The sequence below is a fragment of the Argiope bruennichi genome, chromosome X1 (assembly GCF_947563725.1).
Source record: "Argiope bruennichi chromosome X1, qqArgBrue1.1, whole genome shotgun sequence".
Taxonomy (NCBI): Eukaryota; Metazoa; Arthropoda; class Arachnida; order Araneae; family Araneidae; genus Argiope; species Argiope bruennichi.
Window position 1 is genome coordinate 94,446,711 of NC_079162.1, and position 18,030 is coordinate 94,464,740.

The window sequence follows — 18,030 nt, forward strand, 5'->3', positions numbered from 1 at the left end:
TCAGTTGGTGGCTTACAAAAATTTTGAACCTTTGATCGTATCGGCAGGTGTCCTAATCTTATCAGGCGAAACGTTTTTGAATCTAGATAGCCTTAGGATAAATACGATCATGAAGTCAGACAGGCATTTGTGATTTGTGTGGTAAAGAAGAATCTCTTAGAATCTTGCGTGGAATCCTTTTTTTTTCAGCTGGGAAAAATATTTAATTAATTTAATCAAGTGCAAATCAAATTTGTCATTCCTCAAAATCTTTCATTATGACATTTGTATTTAGGAGAGGAAAATGAATGGAAATATCAAATTCTTTTTATGAATGTTGACAAGTAGTTTCTAATTATAACTGAGAAGTGAATAAAAATAAGCTTCTTCAGATGAAATTTTCCCTATGGTGATGAATTATGCATAACTACATAACATTATGCTTGCACAGTTAAAATAAGAAACATGATTCAGAGAATATTTATCTACCATAAAAGTGAAACACTTCCATTAACTATAGAAGTGACTAGTTTCCATTTTGGACCTACACATAAGGCTAATTTTCTTGTACTGGAAGCCATTTGCTGAACCTTTTCTTCGCATTCATGCAAGCCATTATTTGAAAAACCGAATTTTAAGCACTGCGCGTCTTTTTTAAGAAATGAAATTCACAAAAAATTATCATTCCTATAAGGTGATGACTATGATGGCAAAAAAAGAATGCCCTGCATCCAAAATGTTCGTTGTTCTCTGAACTGGACTATTTTTGTTAAATGGACACTACATTCTATGAAAGATTTGGTAAATTATCAGTTCGTTTTGTATCTACACTATTATATGAAATGGTATAAGTATTTTGTAATTATGGTACAATATTAGACGATACCAGATTTTTCATCTTGTGTCTACATCATATGCATCAAGAGATGTTACACCTATGGCAGCAGATTATACATCTAGCCAGCTAACACAACGAATCTTAGGTTGAATATATTCTGAAACTTATTATTACACTTAAAAATGCCTACTAATCTCTAGCTTATGAGATGAGTTGTTTTTCCTCTTCGATTTGATTCTAAAAAGCAACATTTTATTTATAATATGAATTTATTTCCTTAGATTGTGATGCATTTTTACTATTACAAAGCGCCACTTTTCCAAGTGGTAAATCTGAAGATAAATTTTTAGAAAAGAAAATTATTCCACATTTTTGAAATGTTTAATTTTCTGGTTTTGTATTGATTCAATAATTAAATCAAATTGAATCAATTCAAAACTCAAATCAATTCAAACAATGCAATAAAAATAATATTTTTTGAGCCAGATGATTTCTTAACCATTTAATGTCCTAGAGAGTTCCTTTTTTACAAACTAATTAAAATTTGGTAGAGATATTTCTTTTTTATCTTTATATAGGTAAGAGTCAAAAAATATACTTAATATATCTAAATATTTCAAGCAATATTTTTAATAACGTCAAAAAATGTCTTGAATTAAGTAACAATTTTAAAAACCTTCTCTTAACAAGTAACACCACTTATTTCAATTTTCTAAATTTAACATCAGGAAAAAATACTGAATAATTCGCAGCAAAAAACGAATACAGTGGATTTATTTTTCTCACAGCTATTAAGAACAGAAGACCGCATATGATATACCGACGTGGAAAAAAAAACCCTTAGAAATATTCAGTTTATTTTTCTTCCTCGCTTAAAATTAAAAAAAGTAAAATAGGTGGTGTTGCTTGTTAAACCAGAAAATCGGCTAATGCGACGCACGTGTCTAGCTCGTCAAACGCTGGTAAGGAGTTAACTAAAAAACTTAATTATCACTGAACAATGTTTTAAATTGTGGGGATGAAATTAATACCTACCGGAAGACCTCTGCGACCTGGTGAGCCTCTATCTCCTTTTGAGCCACTATCACCCTGAAAATAAATATAAAAATCATTTCATTCATTCATGATACTGTAAGATACTGCTTTGCATTTCGTATCGTTTCTCAACTGCGGTTTTGAGTCGCTAGTAATGAAAGACAATCGTTGTTTTAAAATTTAAAAGACAAGAGATGTTACGATAAAAGAAAAAAAAGAAAATGAACGACTTCCGAATAAAACAGCTGCTTAAACATTTGAAACTTATTTTAGAGGAACTAAGCGAGAGAAAAAATTAAAATGGAAGAGTTATTTAATATTACAAATTACTTGACTGAGATGCATACCCAATGAACTTAAGTAGAATGACTGCGATTTTATATCGATACAAGTTTGAAATTTGACCCAATATACAAAATAAAATGACTCGTTTTGATATTTTTTATATTTAGATAAGTTTGCATTTGAAATCAGATAATTATCACAGACACAAATTATTTTGATGATTGAATTTATGGGCAATTTGTGAGATTATGATGATTTACCAAACAGGAAATATACGACGAGAAAAAAAATTAAATCAAATTTATAATTAGAATATGTTGACTTTTCCGTTTTCAGCATGGTATTAATTGAAAGGACTTGGGCGTTCTTTAATTTCATTGAAATCTTCAGCTCAAAGTTTATATTTCCTCCAGAATACATTAAAATATATCTGTCCTGTGGAAACGGCATTTTTTTATAAAGCAAGATTTTGTTCATTATTTCATTAAAAAGTTATCTTTATTACAATTATGAATTGTTTAGTTAAAAAAATTTCATTATTAAATTAATAAAGGTTACCTTCCCCAAAGGTCATAATCACTGCCATTTTTTTCAAACTTTTGCTGCTACTTTGCTTTCAAACTGCTAGCGAATGCTACATTTTGGGATTAATAATAAGAGATCAGAAGACAGAATGAGGATCTAACTCAGATCAAAAGCTGTAAAACTCAGCGACGCTACACAATTAACAGTTACATAAAACATTGCCAGTACTGGATTGCACGATACCCTACTGTCATTCTATCTCCAACGCTTCTTCAATGAAACAAACTAAATTATACAATGTCTATAATAATTTTTCTTAAACCATTTCAGAAATTGCCTTAGGTAAAAAAAAAAAAAAAACTTAGAGAATTAATCTTCTTAAAAAATCAGTAAAAATCAAATATTAAGAAATTATTTTTATGTGTAAAGGCAGCTGCCTTCCTTAGTTTAGAGGTTTGAGTTGATTGAGACACACTTGAAAAAATCTCATTAATATTAAATATAAGTGCAGAATCATTTGTGAAAATTTCTCTTAGTTTTTCAATAAACATACTGATTTCTTCTATTCATTTAGCACAACTTAACATAAAAAAAAATACTTTTTAATTGCAGGTCAATTTTTCTATGCCATAGATCATTACTAATTTTGAGCTGTAAAAAGTTATGAAACTTAAAAAGTAAATCTTTTCATCTTGTACATCGTTTTGTACATTTCTCTCAGTTTATCAATAAACATGCTGATTTCTTCTATCCATTTAGTACCACTTAACATAAAAAAACACTTTTTAACTGCAGGGCCAATTTTCTATGCCATAGGTCATTACTAATTTTGAGCCGTAAAAAGATATGAAACTTAAAAAGTAAATATTTTCATTTTGTACATCGTTTTGTACATTTCTCTCAGTTTATCAATAAACATACAGATTTCTTCTATTCATTTAGTACAACTTAACATAAAAAAAAAAAAAAAAAAAAAAAACACACACTTTTTAACTGCAGGGCAATTTTTCTATGCCATAGATCATTACTAATTTTGAGTTGTAAAAAGCTATGAAACTTAAAAAGTAAATCTTTTCATTTTGTACATCGTTAACAAAACTACTCTTGTCATTATTATGTGATGCATGTTAAATATTTTAGTCACGTATATATTAAATACATTATTTAAAAATCCACATCGCACTTTGTAATAAGAATGCAAAGGAAGGAAGACCTGAAAATTACTGCATTAAATCAATCGATTTCAAATTCCTACCACATTTTGACCTTCCAGGAAATTACACATTTTACATCGTAATAATGCTTACCTTTGAACCTGGCACGCCATCTTTTCCTGGCAAACCTTCTGGACCTGCTACACCCTGAAAAATAAGTTTTGTTATGTAAACTATTGTATTGAACAAACAGAAAAACAGTTATGGGTTTCTAGGGAAAGTTCTTCGTTCAGGCAAGGAAGGTTTCTAGAGGAAGTTCTACGTTCACACGAGGATAAACTGAAATGTGCAAGACTAAAAGGATTTGTTGAATTTATTGGGTTTTATTCTACCAAAATGTAATAAAAAAGGTTTTAGAATATTCTAAATGGTAAAAACTGATTGCATAACCTAACTTTTTTTTATTAATTTAGTAATAAATTTACTAAGGTAGGTATGCAGTTACTGCGATCTTTTACAGGAAGTAAGCTCAGGTGATTAGTTCAAATGAAACATATCCCGAAAAAGATGTGTTTAAAGGATAATGAGGAATAATTTAATAATTCATGATAATGCATTTAAACTTCATAGTATTAAATTATAACTTCGGTTTTATTTTGTTTCTTGCAGGAAAATGATACACTTCCCGTGCTAAGAAAAGTTTAACTTCCGGAATCACAACATTCCATGTGACTCAAGTGATTGGTTCAAATGAAACCTAGTTCGAGAAAGGTGTGTTATAGGATAGTGGGGAATAATTCAATAATTCACAATAATGCATTTAAACTTCATGCTATTATCACTTCGGTTTTATTTTGTTTGTCGCACGAAAAAGATACATTTCCTGTACCAAGCAAAGCTTTGTTTCCGGAATCACACTTAAAACATTTCATATGACCAAAAATAGTTAATTATAAATCTAACTATATAAAGCTCGGCTAGACTAATTCAAGGCTGCTTATGTCTTTAATGGAAGCTTCACGTGTTTTAGATACAGTAGCTATAAAGTTGTGCTAAGTTCATTTGAAGGAAAATTGTTGAGCTTATTCCTTACCAGAATCTCCATGTGTTTCATAAAAGAGTTTTTTTTAAAAAAATTAATTGATTTTTGGACTGTTCATATCAACATTTTTTAGTGAGAGGTAGTTTGTATTTATTTATTTATCTTAATTGGACTTTGTCTTAATACCTGGGGCCATAACCCAAAAAGATCCGAAATATTACATATGAATACTAATATTTTTCTACGAAATGATAAACAAATTGTTACGAAACTTACTGGAGGACCTGGTGGCCCTGGTTCACCTGGAGGACCAGCGACAGCTTCACCCTAGACATGGAGTTATAAAAAAATGAAAAATTAATACTATTCCTTAAATATATAGTAAAAAAATATCATCAGAAAATAGAAATTAAAAATAAATCCTCCTTTTGTTGAATCTTATTATACAAAACGACAACATCTTCCGATAAATGTTTATTTTTATTTGTAATCCATCTGAATGAATATTTTAAGCTAATATATTCAAAAAAAAAAAGTTGAGATTTTGAAAATTTGACTTCACTGTTAAAATGTTGTCCTGATTCTGGGTTTGGTTAATATCGGAAACAATTCTCGTTCTCCTAACATTGTTAAGTCAATCACATTTACTGTGCAATAATGACAATTATGGTTTTTGAGCCAAATAATTTCTCATAAACAAACATCTAATAAGAGACGGTGTCCGAGTAGGTAGTTGCTTTGGGCCGCTTGCTAAAAGGGGGTCTCAGGTGGATCGATTAAAAAATACTATTAGCCTGATTGCTAGTTGTTAAATTTGCAAATAAAATAAAATAATCCTATGAATTATAAAACATTAGAGCCGTATTATGGGTTTACAGTGAATTATTAAAATCATTACTAAAAAGATTAACTATGAAGGGTACCTCATTCCTGCGAAAGCAACCGGGGTAATTTGAATGACTCAGTCTCAGCAAAAATTAAACTAAACTCCATGGGGAACACTATATAGCCCCTATTAGGAATGGCTCACGCACCCACTTATTATACAGACCAATAATCGGCATAAGGGCGACTCGCCACACAGCGTTAATTCCTCAATGACGCGCGAACCAACCATCATACTAGAAAATTCTCATCTACATATCTGAGATACCCCTAAATTAGTATAATTTAAGAAGATTAAAGAATATCTAATTATTTATTTATAACACATTAGAATATTATTTATTCACTTAACTGGCTATGTTATATTGGAAACACAATAACTATGGTAACTATGTTATAACAGGTATTGCAAAATGGAATCTTTTAATTTTACGTTTATTAGAAATTTACTATTTCTTTACAATGTATCATGATAATTAAATGCTTTCATTTGTAAGTAATCATATCATTAACAAATTATTCTAGTTAAATTTTCAAGCATTCCATTGTTTTAGTCATTTTTTCCAATGATATACACGTTAAAAAATAGAGAAATGAAACATATATTTTCAAGTTTACTTTAATAAAAAATTAAACTAAGATGAATCACTATAATGTGGATTAATGAAAAAAAAATGTTTTGAAATGTAAAACTAAATTGACTAGTTATAAAAAAGGAGTCTTATAATGCGTACTGCCTGGAACTGCTAAATGTGTGAATCCACCTCTGCATCTAACAGCGTTCAGATGAATCTGTAATCGCTCTATGTTAGGGATTCTCATTTTTCTTTTTCCAATCATAATACTTTTCTATACCAGTAAAAGACCTTTCGTGCGTATGCACGTTTCACACTCTTAGGTGTTAAAAAAAATAACGAAATATTGAAAACTAAGGTTAGCTATAATGGAAGTGAACTTGAATTCGAATAGACTGATAAAGCTCTTGTGACCTCCGTACACCGTGTTGCGTCTGTGCTGGTTTTGTTACTTCAAAAGCATCACTCAACGCAAATGTACGGATACTTGATCCATCATCAGATCTGACTTCAAACAGTCTGGCCAACGTAATGGGGTTTGGCAGAATTGAATTCTAATTCGTGATTCTGCTCTGGATAAATAATCTTCAAATAATCATTTTGCAAATGATTTATATCATTATACTAAATATAATTTCACGATAAAACAATTTAACTCATAAATTCATTTTGTTGCGCGTAGCTCTATAAGAACAATAAATTATACTTAATTATTTCTCTTCAAAAGGGATGATTACTTTGAAAAACATCTGCACTTAATTGAATTTGTGAAATAGACTTAATAAAATTCAAGCAAATTCATTGTCTGATATTCTGGTTATATATATATATATATATATATATATATATATATATATATATATATATATATATATAATATTATATTATATTTAATTTACAAGCATCTGAATGTATTCAAGAAGTTTTTATTAATGGCAAAAAAAGTTGTTTAAAAGTTGTTTCAGACTACAGAAAGGATAATACAAATGTAATATGATTTTTGCTGAAGGAAATCTTAAATTATTTGAAGTTTCGGTTTCTTTATCCCCCTATAAATATTAATGTAAAATTATTCTTACATGTGTTTCATTTTTATCTTATACAAGAAATTATGTCAGAAGGCTTGTAAAGAGCCATAAGTCACAACACAACTCAAGAAATTAAAAAATTGGTTTTTACCCATCAATACACGCCTATTCCTTTTTCTTGTTCTCAAAAAAAATTTTAAATTACAATTCACTTTCTAACATTCGGGCTTCTTTGCTTTAGATCATCTTTAAAATTCATTCATAATTTTTTACCCCTACTAGGAGTAATGATTAAAAGTAAAATAATCTTATAAGTAATGATTAAAAGTAAAATAATCTTATAAGTAATGATTAAAAGTAAAATAATCTTATAAGTAATGATTAAAAGTAAAATAATCTTATAAGTAATGATTAAAAGTAAAATAATCTTATAAGTAATGATTAAAAGTAAAATAATCTTATAAGTAATGATTAAAAGTATAATAATCTTATAAGTAATGATTAAAAGTAAAATAATCTTATAAGTAATGATTAAAAGTAAAATAATCTTATAAGTAATGATTAAAAGTAAAATAATCTTATAAGTAATGATTAAAAGTAAAATAATCTTATAAGTAATGATTAAAAGTAAAATAATCTTATAAGTAATGATTAAAAGTAAAATAATCTTATAAGTAATGATTAAAAGTATAATAATTTTGTAGTTACTATGCATCAATACTGTATATCTAATGCGAATGAATAGTAAAGAAAAAATTATAAGGGTTAAATAAGCATTTTTTAAAAATATATATTCCCAAAATTTAAGTTTCTAATTTCTAATTTTATTTAAACATTCTTTAATGTGATTAAAACATTTGTTTCAAATAGAAAATAAAAACACAATATTACTTTTCTCCTTTTGTAAATTGTAATGGATATGATAGTTATTGCATGTAACTTTCACTAGAGCACTATTTACAACAGAAAATACTTTTCTATGTTTCTAAAATGTTTCTTCTTCTAGAATGTTATAGCATTCTCCCAACCAAAAAAGTATTAAAAACAATATTCTGCTACAGACGGAATCAAGGTTTAAATATAACTCAATCGACTTATGTAAGCTGAGAATCAGAACAGATTTTTATTTTACTATATTTTACGATCTGTCTGTGATAAATTTCAGTCTGTCAGCTGACCTTGCCATTCCTATTTGATTGATTATTCTTTAGAGTTTTATTGAGGGCGGAACGAAAAAGACGTCCACAAACTTGACGTACAGCTACATTTAATACTTTATTATGGGCTTTAGTTCTATCATAGCAAATCAAACTCTTTTCAAATTTTACATAAGTAAGTACAGTATGAAATGCTTATAAAATTATTTTTTTAAAAATAACGTCTAGCAATTTTTACCAAAAGGGAACACATATAGAAATTTCAAAGAATTCTAATATTTTTAATTGCTTTTATTTTAATAGCGTGATTTTTTTAATGAAAAATATGACTTGCACCACAAATGACTTAGTCTATCTATATGAAAATTCAATGCATACAATTTTCTCACACGTGCAACTAATTGAGTTCTTGACAAAATGATTGATTCTTACCGTAGTTCCTGGTCCTGGACGACCCGGTGGACCTCTGGGACCAGTTGGACCCTAAGAGAACGATGGAAAATGCATTAAAATGTGTTAAAAAGTTTTTTTTTTTTACTTTGGCTTCTATCTTAGAAGTGCAAGAAATTATTTCCAACACGTTTCACTTGTTTAAATAGCTTACACCATAAAGTTGCCTTTAGCCCGTACTTTTAAGAGACGGCGCAAAGTGTGTTAAACTATTAAAGCACAAACCGTCCATAACCTTTTGCAGTGAATTTTAATTAGTTTCTAATGTTTTTCTTTATAAAATCCTTGCTGTAATAACTGATAATTGAGTTGTATATCGCTGCAGACATTCGTGGAATGTAACATAGTAATCATGTATTCTACTCACGATTCACCTCAGGTGGCCTAAGAATAAAAACAAATATTTTTTACATGCAAGAAAATAAACGAAGAGGCGTTTCCAAAACTAATTTTACTTTTAAATATAGCCTATACTATTCGTGTATCAGTAGCATAAGGCAGATTAATAATAATGACTCCAATTATCACTCTTTCCATTTTACGCTAACTGTGGAAACTCGTTGAACAAGTTCAATTTACTGGAGACTAGAAAATCAGTTGAATGTCTGATGAACTTGAATCCTGAATAATGACAAATGCAGGCGTGATGTAACGCGCATCGTCTAGTTAAGAAGCAATTGGCTAACTAACCGCTTTCGAGCCTCTATTGGGGCAAATGATAGTGGCTGAAGAGATGTAAATATTGGAGGAGAAATGGCATAGCCGAGAGTTGTGGATTGAATACTGCAGGCCATGACCTTGTCAGTCAGTAGCCATTAAGAAAGGCCCCGAGTCACTTTAATTGGCTCCAAGGCGTCGGTTTTATTGTTATTTGCAGCAAGCCATCCATCATGTACTCAAATGGAAAAATCTCGGTCAAAAGAAGGTTTCCGGGAGAAGAATACGATTTATGAAGCCTAGAAAGTTTTGCTGCCCTCCCACCCACTTCTAGATAATGCCATTCAAATTTTCTCTTTAAAGAAAGATCGACTATCACATACATTTATAAAAGAAACCACTCAAATTCTATAAAAACTAAATACAAAGCATTACATTTATAATTCTGATGTGTGAATAAGACTTTAACAAAAAACGTGGATTGCAAACAAAAAACGTGGATTGCATGTGTTATGCTCAGTAAAATTTAGTGAGACATGATAGTCGGATATTTCAAACCAAATAACCGTTCATTAACAGAATTTATGTTGAAAAGTATTAAATATCTACGAATGTTTTTAAAGAATAAAAATTAGACCAACATTAATAAGCCTTGAGTTGCTGACTTGGTCTAAAATTACAATTAAATGGAATTATTTTCTGAGAAAATATTACAGTGATGAGTGACTGATTGTTGCTTTATACAGTTAATGTCAATAACTCAGTTCCAAAGAATAACAAGTTGTATACATACAGTGAGAGTGGATTTATCCCCTTGTGGTAAAATGACGCCATCGGCTTTTCATGCCATACCGTACAGTGATGAGATAAATGAGGCTAAAGTTACTGTTGAATGTGGTAATAATTGATTTAATTTAAAATTTCTGTTACATTGAGCCTAAAAATATTTTGTACCTTTTAATTACTTAAATAAATGGCACGCATCATTATCATGCGTTATTTTACTATTAGAACTACTAGTCACAATCAAAGTAACAGCCAAATTACGTTAATTAGATTTCATTCTTGTAAACAGTAAGTGTGAAGGAATTACAGTTTTATCCAAATCAATAATATAATTTTAATAAGAATGTGTATAAATTATAAAATGAAACGTTTTTTATATAAAAATTAAATGGTCGTGTACAATTTTTCATGATAAAAATGCACCCGAAGGGCTTAAGATGCACGCTTACACCACAAATGAGTACAGCTAAGGTTAATAACTAATTACTGCAGTTCACTTACAGATATTTAAAAAAAGTGCTCTGAAGAGATAAAAGAGTTGCTTCTAGTTTCTGCATTATCTCGTAGTCACGGTTCAGATTTCAAAAGAAGCCTAATAAGCTATTCATATGATTAAAAAAAAGTGGACAATCATGCTACGCCGTACAGCAAAAGATTGGTTGAGCATGTGACATCATATAATACTGATTACATGGTAAATGGCTTCTTATAATGGCATAAACAAATATTCTTAGGGTACGACCAGCTGTTTGAAAGTTATCAAGATGATGTCTAACTGTTTCATTAACTAAACACACTTCCTGAGATAAAAATCTGGCAGACCAATATAAAACACCAATAACCTTACCATCATAAATTATTTTAAGAAATTTCCATTCTTTCTAAGATATATAATGTATGGATTCGATCGATAACATGATGGAACAAAAATTTATTTTTTGCAATTTTCTATAAATTGCATCGAAAGTTTTTATTATGAATTCATCAGGAAGCTGTTGATTTTATTGATAAAATGACATTACCTTATTTATACTGAAAATTATCACTGTTATATCAAAATGTCATATGTCAAATTTGCTATAACGTTTTATCGATGTAAAAACTTTCATTGGTTTATTATAAATTCCCTAATATTGTTGTATATATTATTTGATTGTTCTATGCTGTCATAAAATTCCATACGTTGCTAGTTGTTACAGCTGCCATCTAGAAATTCGCATTTTTGTTGATGTGGCTTTTGGTATACGACATTTTGATATAATAGTGATAAAGCTTTAATTTTTTAGTATTTTATTTTATATAATTTCATAATTTTTTATTTTATAATAAATAGTCTCTGTATTTGTACTAGTTATATTCAAGAAAGGCATAAACACTCACTGACAAAAAAACTTGAGAAACATCTGCTCTTAAATTCGTTCACGTTATTTATTATTGAGGAAAGTTAACATTTTTGTTTTTCCTGGGAAATCCAAAGTTTGAAATAGGGATCTTAACTAGTGAATGGCAATAGAACTTGAACTTTCTTACACGCGGTTCAGTTCTTGTTGTACTTGCTGAAAAAAAAATCCAAACTGGCTTAAACACTTGATACAACTGCCAATTAAAAAGCATCACCCAAAAGAAAAGAGGAAAGTTTGCTTGCATTCAAACACAGAGAAAGAGGAGTTTCTTTTCCCCATTCTTCTTGTGTGGGTAGATTTTCTTCTGAGACCTTGGATGAATATGCATGCAGCCTCGATGATACAAACATAGGTTTTGAATAACACTTTTTTTAACTGCAATGTTGCTAATTTTATTAGATTCAGGGATTTTTTGTGCGATTTTTTACGAACTTTTTAGAGACATCTGGTAAGGTGTTTTTGCAAACTTTTAAACCTCTTCTGTTACTTGAGAAGACACGTAAGTATGTGAAAAATAAAAATAGGCCACAGACTTTTTCTTCACTTGTCAGCTAGATCCTAAAACCCTTAATAAATGCTGAATGAAAAAATGTAGCTTGTAATGAGCCCTTAAAAGTATATCTGGAAGCTTGACTAATGAGTGAGCAGTAACCTTACCGGTTTTCCAGTTTCTCCTCGATCGCCCTTGTCCCCTTTCTCTCCCTAAGTGAGACAAGAAAGATTAATTATACATCAACATGGGAAAATAGAAAAAAATGAATTTCAAGTGGAAAATACTTCAACAGTATTTATCTGGACCCATTCAATGTCATGTCATCCACCCACTAATTCGAAATATCAAATAATATGGCAGAACGATTTAACTATCAAAGACATTATCAATTAATCAGACAAATCAAATTATTTGTTTATGGTAGATATTTTTATACTAGTTTCAGATAAGAACTCTTTTTGTCTGAAAAAAAAAGTTAATAGCCCGGACAAAACAAGGAAACTCTTTTCAAGTATTCGTTTGCACATATGTCTAATTAGTAAGTGAAGCACAAATTAATGGGACGTTTCAAATCTAGATTTAAAATATTGACTTTCATTTTTTTCCTCGTTAATATTAAAGAAATCAACATATGAACGGATTATCAGTATTTTTGTTACTTTGAAATTCGGATGCAAGGTCATACTTGGAGATGGGATCCATAGTTAACCAGCTCTGAGTAGTAATATTCTGAATAAGATTTACCAGTTTCTTTCTAACAAAAATTGAAAAACGGAGCAGAGGCATATTCTTTCAATATTTTTGCCAAAACAAAATTCAAATACACGGTTGCATTTAGAAATGTGGCCAATAATTTAAACGGGCATAGACAATAATCTTAAATAAGTTTAGTATCTTTTTTCTTACAAGTATTAACGAACCGAGTAGATGCAAGATTGTCAATATTTTTACTCTTTTAAAATTCAAATAAATAATTAATGGCGCGCCTTTGAGAAAAACCATCAGTGAGTTTGGGTCATTTTTTAAGCCCAGATATGACGAGACAGTAACAAAATATTATGCTGCGGTAGAAATTTCCTTTGTTAAAACATTGTGGGAGGGCGAAAAAATCCTATTATGTCCCAGTGCCACTTACCCTCGTTATTTCACTGATAATTCCACCGGAGATGGAAGGCTTAGTTTAAACAGCTCTGGATTATAAAATTTATCTACATGGACGAACAGTATAACATAAATTTGGTGCCTGTAAAAAAGGCATCTTTTTTGAAAGATATGTACTCGAAGCTTTTTAAATAGTAAAATATATGGAAATTCATTCATAGATTTGATTAAGAAAATTAATTAATGAATGCAAATATTAATTGCGAATTATTACGGACATCTTGCTTTTTAAAAAAAAAAAAATACACCTATTGCAAATTATATCAGATATCTCACTTTTTAAAAACAAATATATACACCTGTCTTTTACTCAGCACATTATCTTGAAATATCAACGTAACCGTAAAGTTTAAAATTTCATAAACTAAAAAAAAGCGAAATTAATTCAATTTTGAAGAAATATTACACGAGTGGCATATCTATATTAGATATTTTAAAAATCTATTCTTGAAAAATTCATATGGAATTATAATTAAAATTAAAAAATATAAAAGGTTTCGTAAATAACTTGACATAATTCTGACAAATCTGGACTGAAAAGAAACTTATTACTCACAAAAAAACGTATCTCCGTTGGTAGAGTAAAAGTCGCTTGATTCGTAAAATGACATTTGATTAAGTAATAGTTTCGGACAGCACGTGTTTGTTTTTTATGTATAAACTTTTCTAAATTGGTAAAAGTCTGTCAACTATGGACTAAAAAGGAAATTATTGCTCACAAATAAGCATATCTCTAATGGTGGTGGCGTCATATATATATTTTTTTTAATTCGTAAATTGACGCATGGTTAAACTACTGTTCAGGGCCAAAACTGGAAAAACTTTTCGGGATTCCCAAGATATTTCTATAGCTTTACATCATTTTATTGCTAGGTACTAGAGATAAGCGGTAGTTCTCATTAATGATGAAAACTATTGAGGCATTTTAAGAGTAAAATCAGGCATTCATTCTCAGCCATTGAATTTTAAAGTCAGCCATCATGAAATATATGTTTGAATTTATTACTATTCTAAAATGATTTAAAAAACATTTTTTTCCTCACAGGAAGCAGAATTAAACAGAAGAAAATTAATTGGAAAAAAGTATCATTCTTGTATTCTTGGATCAACACGAAAGATCTCCCGTTGAAGAAAATAGTTTAAAAATTATCCGTGTTAGCTAAACGAATAGCAAGTGCTTCAGAATTCAAAGTACAAAGGTCGAAATATCGCTGTAAGTCTAATAGATGACCATTATTTGAGAAAATTAAAATTTATGCACGACGCATTTCAGTGCAAAAAAAAGGAAACTTTTATTTGGTGCTTTTATTTAAAAATTAATAGTTTTTGGTAGATGAAAAAAATTCTTCATTCTTTTTTTTTACGGGTAATAGACATACTCTACCAGAAATATCCACAAAAAGATAATATTTCTTTTACGCCATAATCGTAATCTCTCTCTGAATTAATCATCCGGCACCTAGGTTTATTCCCTCCTTCCTATTCACTTAACCCAAGTGTGACAGGTAGATCGGTTGATTATTAAAGAAGAAAGGTCAGTGTAGTTGCCTTACGAGCTGTAAAAAACACTATAGATCTCATCTCCAAACGACTTAAGAAAAGGTGAAAGTCCTCTCTGATTTCTTTGCAAAATTCTCATCTTAAGAAGAATTTTGAGATTTTATAAAAGAGTAATATATAAGAGATTTTGTCATCTTTATTAATTAGATTAAATGAACGTAAATGTAACATTTATTAATTGCTGATCAAATGCATTAAATGCATTTATATTGGAACTAACGCGATTGGATTAAAAGTAATACATATGAGAAATTAAAAATTCAAGTGTGTAATACACTAAAACACTTTCAAGATTCCAAGATTCCTGATCAAGCAGATTGCTAAAAGAGGCTAGCTAAATCTTAAAGAGAAAAGCGACTATGAATATTGTAGAATTTTCTTTCAATGACTAAAGTTAAAATTTTTATTTTAGATCCAGGGTGACAGACCAGTTTTTATTTAATAAATGTTGCTTACTGAAAACTCACAGGGTTTCCTGGAACTCCAGGGAATCCAACGTCTCCTTTAGGTCCAGTTGCTCCCTGAGAAGAAAAAAATTACTGTAAACAAGGTATATTTTATCAATAAAATTATCTACAAATTAAAAAAAAATATTAAATAATAATAATATTTTGGTTAAAATATGTAAAACAAACTGACAGTAAACTTACTTCAGGGCCAGGTGGACCAGCGACACCCGGAGGACCAGGGGATCCATCTCGTCCCTGGAATTAAACAAAATGGAAATCAATCTATAGAATATATCAGATTTATTTTTTAGAATTTTGATATTAGAGAAAATCTTATTCATTCCAAAAAACAAGTGGGAAATATTTATTATTTTAATATTCAATGGCGCCCAGGGCATTTGATTTATTCATTCCTAATAATTATCTACGACTAAATGTAAATGTTTCTCGGAGAATAATTTCTTCTAGACCCTTTATCAGTACTGACTTTAAAAAGTGACATAAGGTTAAGGTGAAAAAAGGTTACGAATAAATAGGGTTTTGTTTTCCTAGAGGCCCCCGAAGATTAAATGTTGGGGCATCATAAATTGACTACTCCGACCCACCCTAAGGCACATGGAAAAAACTGAATGACCGAACCGCCGTGGCAGTAACACTAACGGGAATTACGGTTCAGTCCTAAGGGCCATAACCGGCCACGATACAATCCTTTCCGTGGGAAGTATGTCCCTCATCGATAGGGGGTAGTCAACCTCCACCATTTCTGTAACCACCCGTGTGGCGAAAACCAACCACCATACCGGAAATTTCCCATCCTCATTTATGAAGGGCTCTCCAGTGGAATTAACGGTTGGGGCGTCTATATCCCCCCCCTCATCACTACGTAACTGTTAGTTCTTCAATAACGAATAATTCCAAATTGCATTATGTCTCAAATTTCGCAATAAATCTGATTTTGCTTAAAAACGAAAGATGGTTAAAAATAACAAAACTTTAAGGAAAGGAATCAAGAGATATCAGCATATTCCTAGATTTTTAAATTTTGATTCTGGACGGATCGAAACTTTTTGATTGCTAATGAATTTTATTTATTTGGCGAAAAACATTTTTAAGCTCTCGGAAAACTTTTCCATAAAGAGCATTTGATACTTTTCCAAAATTGGATTGGAAAAAAGATCCTGTAGATTTTTTTTTATCCATGCAAAATCTAATTCAAAAATGACAAATTCTATTTGATGTTATATTTATTGTACGCGTAGTAATTTAGTTAGATTATTACCCTTTTCTAATGCAGCAAAGCAGCTATTTTGAAAAAAATCCGATAATTTTGAGGAATAAGGATAACCAAAGATGAGAAAGAAAACAGAACTGACATCGCCATTTTCCTAATTTTCATGTAACATAACAGAAAGACATGAAACTCCGACGGGTTTAATGTGCTCCACTAATGTGTATCGTTCTCATATCCGAAACCCATGTTAAAACGAGGAAGCCCAGTCGTCAAGATTTCCTCGGTCTTTGCCAGTATGATTTTTAAGAGAAAGCAGTTAATGAGTAGTTTAATTTTTTCTTTTGTTTTGGGAACCCCAGTGGCCTGGTGATAAGGTTTCAACTTCAACAACGGATGATTCCAGTATGATACATTACACTTGCTAAAATTCGTTTTATATGGTAGACTGGCAGAAGCTAAAACCTGACATCAAATATCAAATGTTCTTCCTCGAGTTAGTAATTGAGATGTAAGTGAAATGTACTAGCTCAAATTTCTTCATCGTCATCTGATCACGGTTCAAAATTAAGAGCTCTATCTCAAAATAAGCATAGTAGTGCTTGAAAACGGATGTTGCAATATATTGCCAAACTATATTTGTCTTAGCAAGCATATTTGGTAATTTTATTTTGTTTTACTAATATTACCATGATTGTCATATGAAGACTACATCTTTAAACAGTATACCCACATATAAAACAAATTCTTCATTATAATTCGTTTTCTACTATTTCTTATTAAAAGACAGGAATCCATAGACTTATGCTAGTCAATATCTTTAGATTTGATGTTGCTGTATTTCTTTCTTACGATCAAATAAAATTAAGGTAATTAAAAGACAAACGAATTTTAATTTTATTAAAGACGAATTGGAATCTATATTTAATATTGGCATCATTAATAAATCTAGTGATATCCTGTACAGTCATTTTAAAAAATGAGTACGATATTAGAAAATTCGGGAAAACGAAAATTACTTTTTAATTTATGCAATTAATTTTAACGAAGTAAATAATTTTCAATTATCAGTTATTTCACTGAAATAAATAAAAAATATCCCACAAATTATTGTTCAAAATATAATAAATTGAGTTAATAAAAAAATATATTAAAATGAAATTTCTACTCTTTAAACTTTTAAGCAATACCAAAAAATTCATTTTATTAACCATCTTTTTGGAGTTTTGAACTGACACCTATGCAGTAAAATTTAGAAGGGATATGCTGGCAAAAATCAAGAATCGGTATTGGTATAACTGGTAAATTAAATTCGGTTGTAAATTATATTGATAACAGAG

The 18,030-nt window shown here is 29.8% G+C and overlaps 1 protein-coding gene across 4 annotated transcripts in view; it reads right to left on the reverse strand.

Moving 5' to 3' along the window:
• The window catches only part of LOC129958488 (collagen alpha-1(XXII) chain-like), a 197,195-nt gene that overhangs the window by 40,306 nt on the left and 138,859 nt on the right, over window positions 1–18,030 (reverse strand). For all 4 annotated transcript variants that reach the window (XM_056070996.1, XM_056070994.1, XM_056070993.1 and 1 more), the window contains 7 exons: window positions 15,664–15,717; window positions 15,481–15,534; window positions 12,457–12,501; window positions 8,936–8,986; window positions 5,135–5,185; window positions 3,970–4,023; window positions 1,853–1,906 (listed from right to left, as the gene is read on the reverse strand). In XM_056070996.1, the coding sequence (XP_055926971.1) occupies window positions 1,853–1,906; window positions 3,970–4,023; window positions 5,135–5,185; window positions 8,936–8,986; window positions 12,457–12,501; window positions 15,481–15,534; window positions 15,664–15,717 (363 nt within the window). The remainder of the gene's footprint in view (window positions 1–1,852; window positions 1,907–3,969; window positions 4,024–5,134; window positions 5,186–8,935; window positions 8,987–12,456; window positions 12,502–15,480; window positions 15,535–15,663; window positions 15,718–18,030) is intronic.